At 46.8% G+C, this 13,357-nt stretch overlaps 1 protein-coding gene across 3 annotated transcripts in view; it reads right to left on the bottom strand.

Moving 5' to 3' along the window:
* Positions 1 to 13,357, bottom strand: part of DLC1 (DLC1 Rho GTPase activating protein) — a 353,596-nt gene that overhangs the window by 28,550 nt on the left and 311,689 nt on the right. For all 3 annotated transcript variants that reach the window (XM_081959778.1, XM_081959779.1, XM_081959780.1), the window contains one exon: positions 12,069 to 12,150. In XM_081959778.1, the coding sequence (XP_081815904.1) occupies positions 12,069 to 12,150 (82 nt within the window). The remainder of the gene's footprint in view (positions 1 to 12,068; positions 12,151 to 13,357) is intronic.

Here is a 13,357-nt window from a genome sequence, read left to right as displayed (position 1 = left end):
GTTCAGACTGAATGATTAGCTGTGGTTAATAATAAATACAAGCAAAAGCTTTTGAATTCTTTCTTGGCCCTGAAAAATAGTTTAGTACAAAGTCCTAAATAGGACACACCATCCAGGATGTCATCCAAGTATTATATTACAGTTTTCATTTGATTCACCTCCTAGAAAAATACTATTATTATTTTGTATTCTTACTGCTGTTGTTGTTACTGTTGCTACAACACAGTCATTAATTAACAACCTTTCATTCATAAGTAATCTTTTGAAGTTACTTAGGACCGACTGGTCCTTGAAGTTCCAGCCATCCTCAGTCAAATGATTGAGATCTGGACACTTGCCAACTGATTCATACTTACAACAGCTACAGCGTCCTGCAGTCACATGATTGCCATTTGCAATCTTCCCCACTAGCTTCCCACAAGCAAAGACAATGGAGAAGTTGGCAAGCTCGCTCCTTTCACTTTTTCTCCCAAGGAGCTCCTCCACACACTTTGCACTTGTGCTTTGCAGCAGCACCCACTCCCCAGCCCACAAGTATTTACACCATCCCACTTGCACTTGCCTCAAACCGCCCCCCCCCCCAACTTCACCTCATCATACTCGCCTGCTGCCTGCCTGCCTGTAAGCTGGCTAGGATTTGTGAATTCCTGTTGGCTTTTCCATTGACTTTGTGGAAAGCCAGCGGGAAATCGAAAGTTGCTGCAAAGTGAGGCATTTGCTTAAAGGCAAGAACAGGAAGTGGGGAGATTGATGACGCTAAGCGATGAGGTCACATGACATTGTGCTTACCACAGCCTTATTTAGCTATGAAAATTCTGGTCCCCATTGCTGTCGTTAAACAAGGACTACCTATGTTGCTATTCTTTCTCTGAAGTTCACACCCTAACCCGAAGCCTTCATCTGAGCTGCCAGAATGGTGTATTCTGACTTCAACATTTGAACTACACACAAGGAGCTCTATTAAAGAAAAAGCAGGCCCTTCAAATCTTAATATGCATTTAATTGCAACTAAATTAAGGACTTAATTTACTTGCAATTAAATGAAAAACAGATTAATTAAATATAGTCAATACTATATGAATTTAATAATCTTCCACTGCCACCTTTTCATCATTGTCAGTGGTCATTTGGCAGGTGCTCTGGCTACATGAGGCATTTGTACAACTGTGTACACCTTTGTACACCTGAGTTCTTAAATGCCAAGGCAACAATCCAATAGCCTGCTGTGTCATTTTCACATTCTTACTTCAGCCATCATATAGGAATTGGGTCTTAATAATCCTAATAAAGGTATTATAAACTCCCTGCAGCAAATATATAAAGCTCTACTATAGGGATGTGACAGTTTAAAGTTACAATGACCTATGATCATTTTTCATATTTATGATCACTGCATCATCCCCCTGGTCAGGTGATCAAAATTCGATGCTTAGTAACTGACTCATACATATGACAGTTGCAGTGTCCCAGGGTCATGTGATCAGTTTTTACAAACAGCCGAGAAGCAAAGTCAATGGTGAAATCAGATTCATTTAACAAATGTGCTACTCACTCAACAACTTCAATAATTCACTTAACAACTCTGGCAAGAAAGGTCATAAAATGGGGCAAAACTCACTTAACATATGTCTCACGTAGTAACATAAATTTCAGGCTCAATCGTGGTTGTAAGTTGAGGACTATCTGTATAAATAAAGGAGATCTTACACCGGTCTGACTATAGAAAACAGAGTTAATCTTGCAAATGTACCAATCCAGAATTTCCTATTGCATTTTTCCCTCAAAGTTATAATAATTAAATGGTTGGATCAAGGAAAACCATCTCATCGGTCCAGAAGTACTTTCTGCCTTGCGCCCTTACTAACTTCTGAATAGTTTACAATTAATTCAATTTCCAGTAAAAGGGAATTAAAAAAGTCATATATTTCCAAAGGAAAGTGGTATTCGATTACAATATTGTGAGTATCATAATTAACTTCAGATAATTAAAAAACTGCTCTTCCATCCTTTCTGTACAAATAATCTCTGGTAAATCTGGATTTCCACATTGCTTTAAAACAATAAACACCCAGACATTTTACAATATTAGTGTCTCTCTTCAAGTTTATCTAATTCCAGCCTGTTGCATTCATCTAGTCCAAGCTCTTTGATCTGTTAGAGAAACACATTTCCGGTTGGCCTGATAAGGGAGCATTGGATTCCAAAACATAATCTGTTTTAGAAGAAACCCTTTGAAAAAAAACAAACCAAGACTGTTGTGCAACTGAGCCAGCGGAAGACAATTTGCACCAAACTGTCTTTAAAAATAAAATGTACATCGTAAACAACATTTCACAGAAAGATAGAGAAGAAAATATGCACTAAGTAAGAAGAAAAGAAAAAGGCTTTTTAAAAAAACCTACTGTGTTTCCCTGAAATTAACACATGGTCTTATTTTCTTTTGACCTCTGAAATAAGTGCTTGGCCTTATTTTCAGGGAGGTCTTATTATTTTTGAAATGCAGGAGGCCCCTTAATCTCGGCCCACGGATCAGCTGACCCAGAGAGGGCCAGAACTTCTGTCTCTGTTTCTGGCACACTCTTGCCAGGCCTAGTGTTGCTGGGCCTACTGCTCTTTTTTGCAGCTGTCACTAAGAGAAGGGGTGCGGTAGCTAGGGTTTGCGGGAGCAGCCTCCGCGAGGCCGTTCTGCGTGGATGGCAGGTACATGTCGGGCAAATGGGGCATGTTCCCCATCTCCCCCAGGAAATGGCAGGGACCGGCTGCCCGTGTGGTTAAATATTTTGGGGGATGGGATTATTTTGGGGGAGGGCTTATTTTAGCCCATGCGCTCAAAAGCCCGATTGGGCTTATTATCTGGGGAGGTCTTATTTTTGGGGAAACAGTCTATCACAAAGTAAAGCCTTTGAGGCTCATGTGTTTACAGCTTAGTTACATTTAATTTAATGACCCCTTGAAATTGCAACGGTCTTGGAAAGGTTGAAAAGTTGCTTTATGGCCAATTTTTCCAAAATGTTGCACCACTCCTCCTGCAATCATATGATTGCAATCTAGGCACTTGGCAATCAGTTTGCTCTTATGAGTACCTCACAATGGTGATATTTGCAATTTCCCCTGCTGGATTCCCCAGAAAGCCACTTTGCTTGGATTTTGGCAAGGAGGAATTTTGGTCCTGAGTGAAGAGACATGTGTGCATGGCCTGAACTGGGCCTCCCAGAGCTGTGAGGGATCCTACACTCCTTACCTTACTACTGCCTCTTGGCTCTGGTGCTGAAAATCTTTCCTGCTGAAATGCAAGCATCCTAAAACCCTCATTTAACAACTGCAACCAGGAATATCGGAATTGCAGTCATTGAGCAAAGCAATCACATGATATCTCACTTAACAACTACTTTGCTTAACAATTGAGATTCTGGTCCCAATCATGGTTGCACAAAGTCTTCAAAACAGAATTCTTAAGTTTTCGATTTATGCGGTATATGGTGTATATGTGACAGCCAACAGTGCTGATGTTTTTAAGCAACAATTAGCAATAGCACTTAGACTTATATACTGCTTTGTAGGGCCTTATAGACCTCCCTAAATGGTTTACAGAGTCAGCATATTGTCCCCAACAATTTGGATCCTTATTTTACTGACATCGGGGAAATGGAAGACTTAGTCAACTTTGAGCTGGTGAGAATTGAACTGTTGGCAGTCGGCAGAATTAGTCTGTAATACTGCATTCTAACCACTGCACCACCATGGCTCTATTTAACAATATGAGCTTTCTACAGAGAAAGTAAGAAATAATCTAAGTATGAGATTTAACATAATATGTACACTAAATAGGATTTGCTTCCCATATAATTCACTGTTCTTTTTCAAAATACTTGGCACAATAAATTTTTCATAGTAACTTACAAAACTAATGTGATCATCCATAACAGAAAAATACACCAGCATATGTGCATGATCACATTGAGGCAATGGGCACAGGTGACATCATGGCAGTTAAGGTCTTTGTCTCATACTATGTAAATTAAGCTATGGATCTGTGTGATATAATCTTCCAATTACTTGCTAGAAGAAACTAAGTTGGATTTAGTAAAAATGGAAAGTTTTCTCTCCAATCATTAACTGAACGATTAGCTGAAAGATATTGGGTAGTAGGTCCATTTCTTAAGAAGGAGATACAATATACATATTAAATAATTACAACTATTCAAAACGGATTTCATTTTTAGATAATCAGGTATTCAATTACCGCCTTGGAAATCAAAATAACAGAATTATCAATATCTGTTTAAAATGTCTGACTATAAGAACAATAAAGCTTTTGAAAGGTTTTTTTTAGAAATTCAATAACAATTCATGGACCCCAAGTTTAATTATATATCCATTATTACTCAAGAGAGATACTACTTATTTTAGAACTGTGATTTACCAAGGTTTATTTTATTTTATTTGTAGAAATTCATCTCTGTTTCATAACAGATTTTTTGTGTGTGAAAAATCCATGAAATGGAAAAGTTTGCTTTCTTACAGAGAAGATACTATAGGAGTATGCAATTTGACACTACTTACATATTTGAGGGCTCAGTTCATATTAGCTCCTTAATCATCCTTTGAATTCTTATTAATTTGAAGCATTAGTTCCCTTTGATCTTACATCAGTTTTCACCCTCTAACTACAGTATATATTTCTAATAGCACCACATGAAGAGAAGACAGAGTGACAACGGATTTTCATTACAATTAGTAGAGATACTATTACTACAGTACTGTGGCGCCTGCACTCATCATATACTTTTGGAAACCATAATGTCAGTTGTTATCTAGAGAACTTGAAGTACACAAACTTTATAAAGCTACTAGTCTATGTTTGGCAGTTCAAAAATTAAACCATGTTTTCTTTTTGATAACATTGCACTGCGCAATGAGTTTCTGTCTTTTTCTGTAATACAAAGAAGACATCAAAGCCCAGAGCACCTGTCATGTAAATAATAGGCTCCAACTTTGTTTTCTTCACTTTGTATCAACATTTCTGCTGGAAAAAGGTAGTCTGAATCGGTGCAAGAAGCAAGTTTCTGTTTTATACAGAATAGTAAATGTTCAGTGCAGGAATGAACAGGTTGCATGTGCTTCTTCAGGTGTTGAATTGCGCATTCACGCTCATTGGTTTCATGCCTGTTGAAAGTCTTAATCAAGCACTTACCAAATTTGAGGCAGGTTTGAAGGACAACACGTTGAATGTATTTTGAATCACTTGGAGCAAATTATAGAACTCAATGTACTTACCAAGATAGGCACTTAGAGAAGAAAGGTGAATGGATTTAGTCTGTTCATATATAACCACCTGAAGAACCACAATTACAGGTTAGCTACCTGTTCCTCATCTCTGTGGCATATATGGATAAGAAGCAATCTTACCTAATGGTTGAAGGATGAATGCCCATTTATGCCAACAAGGACAAATCAGACCATCCCAAGAAGCATCTGTTCTGACTTCAAAGCCCACATAATTGTGCTTAAGAAATGTCATCACTCAGAACTGAAAATTTGTAGCGCACAGCCATGGATGTTGACACTGTCCTCGTGGAATGCGCTCAAAGAAATTCAGCAACAGCTGCTTTGCCAAGGCATATGGAAGAGTAATGGTTTCCATCACCCACTTAGTTACTTGTTAAGTGGACGTCCTTTCTTATCACCTCCATAGCATATAAATAGTCTTTGAAACTGACAAATCTGATCAAGATTGAAGAACAAAGCTTTAGGAGTACCAAACATATGCAGCAAATCTTCTAGCAGGATTATTGGAGATTAAAAAAAGGTGGAGAGGAAGGAAACAGTGATTAACTTAAAATTTAGGTATGGAGGCAATCTTTGGGGAAAGTATAAGATTTCAAAAGGAGCACATCAGTGGTGGGTTTCAAATTTTTTTGGAACCTACTCTGTGGGTGTGGCCTCCTTTGTGGGAGTGGCTTGCCGGCCATGTGACCTGGTGGGAGTGGCTTGGCAGTCATGTGACCAGGTGGGCATGGCTAACTTGGAAAATGTGGTGAAACTCACTTAACGATGCTCTTGCTTAGCAACCAAAATTTTGGGCTCAATTGTGGTCATAAGTTCTTTTTCTTTCTTTCTTTCATCTCTCTCTCCCACTTTCTTTTTTTCTTTTTCTTTTTTTCTCTCTCTCTGGCTCTTTCTCTCTCTCTCCCTCTCTGTCTCCCTCTGTCATTTTCTCTGGGTGTCTATCTGTCTGTCTCTCTCTCTGTATCTCTGTCTCTCTCTCCTCCTTCCCCCATCTCTGTCACTCTGTGTGTGTGTGTCTGTCTGTCTCTCACTCACTCTGTGTGTATGTGTGTGTGTGTGTGTGTCTGTCTCTGTCTCTCCCTCTGTCTCTCTCCCCTCCCTTCCTCTCTCTCTGTCATTCTGTGTATTTGGGTGTGTCTGTCTCTCACTCATTCACTTAATCACTCACTCTGTGTGTGTCTCTCTATCTTTCTCTCCCTCCCTCCCCCTCTCTGTCTGTGTGTGTGTGTGTGTGTGTGTGTCTGTCAGTCTCTCTGATTCCCTCCCTCACTCCCTCTCTCTGTCTGTCTGTCTGTCTCACTCACACACACACACTGTGGTCACCTTGTTGAGTGTTCCAATCACATTTGAAACACTCAACAACTGGCTTGCATTTATGGTATTTTGCAGCATTCTGCAGTCATAGGACCAAAATATATGCTTTTAACCATATATTTTGGTCCTATGACTGCAGAATGCTGCAAAATACCATAAATGCAAGCCAGTTGTTGAGTGTTTCAAATGTGATTGGAACACTCAACAAGGTGACCACAGTGTGTGTGTGTGAGTGAGACAGACAGACAGAGAGAGAGAGGAATAGAGAGGGAGTGAGAGAGGGAATCAGAGAGAGACTGACAGAGTCTGACAGAATCAGAGAGGTACTTTTAACTACCTGGCAGCGGCGTTTTTCCTTGAGGGGCTCCTCAGAACATCCTAAGACTTCGGAGGGAAGCCTCCAGCCCGGAGCAGGAGCAAAGCCCCTTTTCCAACTGGCCTTTCCTCGCTTGGAGGGCTTTGGAGGGAAGCTTCTGCATAAGCCCGGCCGAGTGACAACAAGTTCCCACCGTTACGAAGCCTCGGAGGCTGTAATTTTCTGAGCTGTGCGCGCCTGCTTTTTTTCCACGGCGTGGAGCAGCAGCGAGGTTTGTGTGGCCGGCAATCACTCCAAATGCCATCCGGGAAGACGAGGAACGTGAGGGGGGACCGTTGACGGCCTCCGCAATCATCGCTCGCCTCGCAGAGCCTCGTTGCTGCTCCATGCCGTGGAAAACAGGCGCGCGCGCACAGCTCAGAAAATTACAGCCTCCGAGACTTCGTAACGGCGGGAACTTGTTGTCACTCACCCGGGCTTCTGCAGAAGCTTCCCTCCGAAGCGTTCTGAGCCTCGGAGGCTGTAATTTTCTGAGCTGTGCGCGCCCGCTTTTTTTCCACGGCGTGGAGCAGCAGCGAGGTTTGTGTGGCCGGCAATCACTCCAAATGCCATCCGGGAAGACGAGGAACGTGAGGGGGGACCGTTGACGGCCTCCGCAATCATCGCTCGCCTCGCAGAGCCTCGTTGCTGCTCCACGCCGTGGAAAACAGGCGCGCGCGCACAGCTCAGAAAATTACAGCCTCCGAGACTTCGTAACGGCGGGAACTTGTTGTCACTCACCCGGGCTTCTGCAGAAGCTTCCCTCCGAAGCGTTCTGAGCCTCGGAGGCTGTAATTTTCTGAGCTGTGCGCGCCCGCTTTTTTTCCACGGCGTGGAGCAGCAGCGAGGTTTGTGTGGCCGGCAATCACTCCAAATGCCATCCGGGAAGACGAGGAACGTGAGGGGGGACCGTTGACGGCCTCCGCAATCATCGCTTGCCTCGCAGAGCCTCGTTGCTGCTCCACGCCGTGGAAAACAGGCGCGCGCGCACAGCTCAGAAAATTACAGCCTCCGAGACTTCGTAACGGCGGGAACTTGTTGTCACTCACCCGGGCTTCTGCAGAAGCTTCCCTCCGAAGCGTTCTGAGCCTCGGAGGCTGTAATTTTCTGAGCTGTGCGCGCCCGCTTTTTTTCCACGGCGTGGAGCAGCAGCAAGGTTTGTGTGGCCGGCAATCACTCCAAATGCCATCCGGGAAGACGAGGAACGTGAGGGGGGACCGTTGACGGCCTCCGCAATCATCGCTCGCCTCGCAGAGCCTCGTTGCTGCTCCACGCCGTGGAAAACAGGCGCGCGCGCACAGCTCAGAAAATTACAGCCTCCGAGACTTCGTAACGGCGGGAACTTGTTGTCACTCACCCGGGCTTCTGCAGAAGCTTCCCTCCGAAGCGTTCTGAGCCTCGGAGGCTGTAATTTTCTGAGCTGTGCGCGCCCGCTTTTTTTCCACGGCGTGGAGCAGCAGCGAGGTTTGTGTGGCCGGCAATCACTCCAAATGCCATCCGGGAAGACGAGGAACGTGAGGGGGGACCGTTGACGGCCTCCGCAATCATCGCTCGCCTCGCAGAGCCTCGTTGCTGCTCCACGCCGTGGAAAACAGGCGCGCGCGCACAGCTCAGAAAATTACAGCCTCCGAGACTTCGTAACGGCGGGAACTTGTTGTCACTCACCCGGGCTTCTGCAGAAGCTTCCCTCCGAAGCGTTCTGAGCCTCGGAGGCTGTAATTTTCTGAGCTGTGCGCGCCCGCTTTTTTTCCACGGCGTGGAGCAGCAGCGAGGTTTGTGTGGCCGGCAATCACTCCAAATGCCATCCGGGAAGACGAGGAACGTGAGGGGGGACCGTTGACGGCCTCCGCAATCATCGCTCGCCTCGCAGAGCCTCGTTGCTGCTCCACGCCGTGGAAAACAGGCGCGCGCGCACAGCTCAGAAAATTACAGCCTCCGAGACTTCGTAACGGCGGGAACTTGTTGTCACTCACCCGGGCTTCTGCAGAAGCTTCCCTCCGAAGCGTTCTGAGCCTCGGAGGCTGTAATTTTCTGAGCTGTGCGCGCCCGCTTTTTTTCCACGGCGTGGAGCAGCAGCGAGGTTTGTGTGGCCGGCAATCACTCCAAATGCCATCCGGGAAGACGAGGAACGTGAGGGGGGACCGTTGACGGCCTCCGCAATCATCGCTCGCCTCGCAGAGCCTCGTTGCTGCTCCACGCCGTGGAAAACAGGCGCTCGCGCACAGCTCAGAAAATTACAGCCTCCGAGACTTCGTAACGGCGGGAACTTGTTGTCACTCACCCGGGCTTCTGCAGAAGCTTCCCTCCGAAGCGTTCTGAGCCTCGGAGGCTGTAATTTTCTGAGCTGTGCGCGCCCGCTTTTTTTCCACGGCGTGGAGCAGCAGCGAGGTTTGTGTGGCCGGCAATCACTCCAAATGCCATCCGGGAAGACGAGGAACGTGAGGGGGGACCGTTGACGGCCTCCGCAATCATCGCTCGCCTCGCAGAGCCTCGTTGCTGCTCCACGCCGTGGAAAACAGGCGCGCGCGCACAGCTCAGAAAATTACAGCCTCCGAGACTTCGTAACGGCGGGAACTTGTTGTCACTCACCCGGGCTTCTGCAGAAGCTTCCCTCCGAAGCGTTCTGAGCCTCGGAGGCTGTAATTTTCTGAGCTGTGCGCGCCCGCTTTTTTTCCACGGCGTGGAGCAGCAGCGAGGTTTGTGTGGCCGGCAATCACTCCAAATGCCATCCGGGAAGACGAGGAACGTGAGGGGGGACCGTTGACGGCCTCCGCAATCATCGCTCGCCTCGCAGAGCCTCGTTGCTGCTCCACGCCGTGGAAAACAGGCGCGCGCGCACAGCTCAGAAAATTACAGCCTCCGAGACTTCGTAACGGCGGGAACTTGTTGTCACTCACCCGGGCTTCTGCAGAAGCTTCCCTCCGAAGCGTTCTGAGCCTCGGAGGCTGTAATTTTCTGAGCTGTGCGCGCCCGCTTTTTTTCCACAGCGTGGAGCAGCAGCGAGGTTTGTGTGGCCGGCAATCACTCCAAATGCCATCCGGGAAGACGAGGAACGTGAGGGGGGACCGTTGACGGCCTCCGCAATCATCGCTCGCCTCGCAGAGCCTCGTTGCTGCTCCACGCCGTGGAAAACAGGCGCGCGCGCACAGCTCAGAAAATTACAGCCTCCGAGACTTCGTAACGGCGGGAACTTGTTGTCACTCACCCGGGCTTCTGCAGAAGCTTCCCTCCGAAGCGTTCTGAGCCTCGGAGGCTGTAATTTTCTGAGCTGTGCGCGCCCGCTTTTTTTCCACGGCGTGGAGCAGCAGCGAGGTTTGTGTGGCCGGCAATCACTCCAAATGCCATCCGGGAAGACGAGGAACGTGAGGGGGGACCGTTGACGGCCTCCGCAATCATCGCTCGCCTCGCAGAGCCTCGTTGCTGCTCCACGCCGTGGAAAACAGGCGCGCGCGCACAGCTCAGAAAATTACAGCCTCCGAGACTTCGTAACGGCGGGAACTTGTTGTCACTCACCCGGGCTTCTGCAGAAGCTTCCCTCCGAAGCGTTCTGAGCCTCGGAGGCTGTAATTTTCTGAGCTGTGCGCGCGCGCCTGTTTTCCACGGTGTGGAGCAGCAGCGAGGCTCTGCGAGGCGAGCGATGATTGCAGAGGCCGTCAACGGTCCCCCCTCGCGTTCCTCGTCTTCCCGGATGGCATCCTGAGTCATTGCCGGCCTCGCAGAGCCTCGCTGCTGCTCCACGCCGTGGAAAACAGGCGCGCGCGCACAGCTCAGAAAATTACAGCCTCCGAGACTTCGTAACGGCGGGAACTTGTTGTCACTCACCCGGGCTTCTGCAGAAGCTTCCCTCCAAAGCCCTCCAAGCGAGGAAAGGCCAGTTGGGAAACGGGCCAGAAGACAAGGAACAGCAGTGGCGGCGGGGAGTCAGCCCCGATGCAAAAAAAAACGCCAAGGGGGCGGGGCCGGAAATTACTTCCGGGTTCATTCTTCAACCGGTTCGCACGATCCGGTGCGATCCGGTAGAAACCCACCACTGGAGCACATTGAAATGAAATTGAGTATATGGGCAATCAACCCAAAGGATACCTTCCTGATCTGCTTAAGATACCACTTTCAGGGTTAGTAATTTAAATTCTGGAAAAAGTTTCACATGATATCCAATGGACTTTGAGAATTAGATCAACTATCCATTTTATAAAGCATTCACCATAGAGATCTAGGAGAAAATGTTGGCCAAATTACGATTCTGGTCCACTCTCAATGGGTTGCATGAATATCTAAAGCAGGGGTGTCCAAACTTGGGAACTTTAAGACTTGTGGACTTCAACTCCCAGAATTCCCCAGCCAGCATGGCTGGCTGGGGAATTCTGGGAGTTGAAGTCCACAAGTCTTAAAGTTCCCAAGTTTGGACACCCCTGATCCAAAGAGATGGGAATGCTTGAAGGCCTGGGTTCCCCCCCCCCAAGGGGTGTCCAAACTTGGGAACTTTAAGACCTGTGGACTTCAACTTCCAGAATTCCTCAGCTAGCATGGCTGGCTGGGGAATTCTGGGAGTTAAAGTCCTCAGGTCTTAAAGTTGTTAAGGTTGAGAAACGCTGGTGTAAGGTAAAGGTAAACGTCCCCCCCTCACACATATGTGCTAGTCGTTCCCGACTCTAGGGGGCGGTGCTCATTTCTGTTTCAAAGCTGAGGAGCCAGAGCTGTCCGAAGACGTCTCTATGGTCATGTGGCTGGCATGACTAAACACTGAAGGTGCATGGAACGCTGTTACCTTCCCACCAAAGGTGGTTCCTATTTTTTCTACTTGCATTTTTACATGCTAGGTTGGCAGAAGCTGGGACAAGTAATGGGAGCTCACTCCGTTACGCGGTGCTAGGGATTCGAACCGCCGAACTGCTGACCTTTCTGATCGACAAGCTCAGCGTCTTAGCCACTGAGCCCCTTAGATTAGCGTAACAATTACATAAAAAATAAAAATGTAATAACCACACAAGGTTATTAAGTGAATTATAGATTAGTGTAACAACCACAAAATGCACTTAATGACTATGGTAAACCCCCCCCCTTGTGTTCCTACCTGCAGGAGGTTTCTAAACCAGGTTTTCTTACGTACCTGCACAAGGCTTCAATGGCATCTTTGTCCAGGAAATCATGTTCTCTCTTCACTGCAGTGATGTCAATGGGAAAGATAAGGTCTGTAAAGATCAAGACGGATGAGCTATCAGGAAAAAAAAAAGCTCTTCCCATAGAGAACTTCTTTCAAAGAAACCATCTCTCTCTCCTCCAAGATACAAATAATCAACTGTGACAATAAACATTTCCACTCTCTCAGGTGAAATGTGCAGACGCTTTGAGGGGGGAAATGAACATCCCCATGTGTTACAGGAAGGAAAAGCCAGCGGGGAAGGTATATGGTAGGAAGCCAAATGCAAAATAGCCTGAGCTGTGAAAAACCAATCTGGCCTTTAAAACAAATATTAACATTATGAAGAAACCTTCCAGGAGTCTGTACGTACAGCGTTTGGGTAGCAGATTTGAACTTCCAGCAATACCGAACAGCAACAAAGGGGACATTTAAAAAAAAAAAACAAGCTTTATCAAGGCCAGAGACAACAATAAATATTTTAAATATAGTTGTCCTTGACATACGACCACCTTTGAGCCCAGAGGTTATATAGCTAAGTGAGAAATTTGCTGAGCTGTGTCGCATTTCACATCTTTTCTTGCCACACTGGTTAAGTGAATTTCTGCAGTTGTTAAATTAGCAACACGGTTGTTAAATGACTCTGGCTTTCCCATTGACTTTGCTTGCCAGAAGGTGGCAAAATATGGCCGAATGACCCTGGGGCGCTGCAACTGTCATAAATACGAACCAGTCGTCGAGCTGTACATCACGTGACCACGGGAATGTTGTAACGGTCATAAGTGTGAAAAGTGGTTGTAAATCTCTTTTTTCAGTGCCGTTGTAACTTTGAATGGTCACTAAATGAACTGTTGTAAGCTGAGGACTACTTATAGACCCATGATGGGAAACCTATGACACCCATGCCACAGGTGGCACATGGAAGCCTCTTTGTGGGCACGCAAGCTGTGGCTTAGCTCCACCACGCACGCGTATGCGCCTCCCACAGGCCAGCTGATTTTTAGGTCTCTGCCATGCATGTGAAAGATGTGGGGGGCAGGCCCCCCCACCCCATTTTTTTTGTTTCAGGAGACTTCAGGGAGGCCTGCTAGGCCCAAAATGGGGCGTGGGTGGTGGTGGTGCGGCGGCCCATCTTTGGTCCCAGGAGGCTTCAGGGAGGCCTGCTAGACCCAAAATGGGACATCGGGGGGATCGTGCATGCATGCGCAGGGGGGTAACACAGGGGTGTCACATGTGCATGCACCGGGGTAGCAGGGCAT

This window comes from Natrix helvetica, assembly GCF_964273705.1.
Source record: "Natrix helvetica genome assembly, chromosome: 7".
Lineage (NCBI taxonomy): Eukaryota > Metazoa > Chordata > Lepidosauria > Squamata > Natricidae > Natrix > Natrix helvetica.
This window is presented reverse-complemented; position numbering and strand designations above follow the sequence as displayed.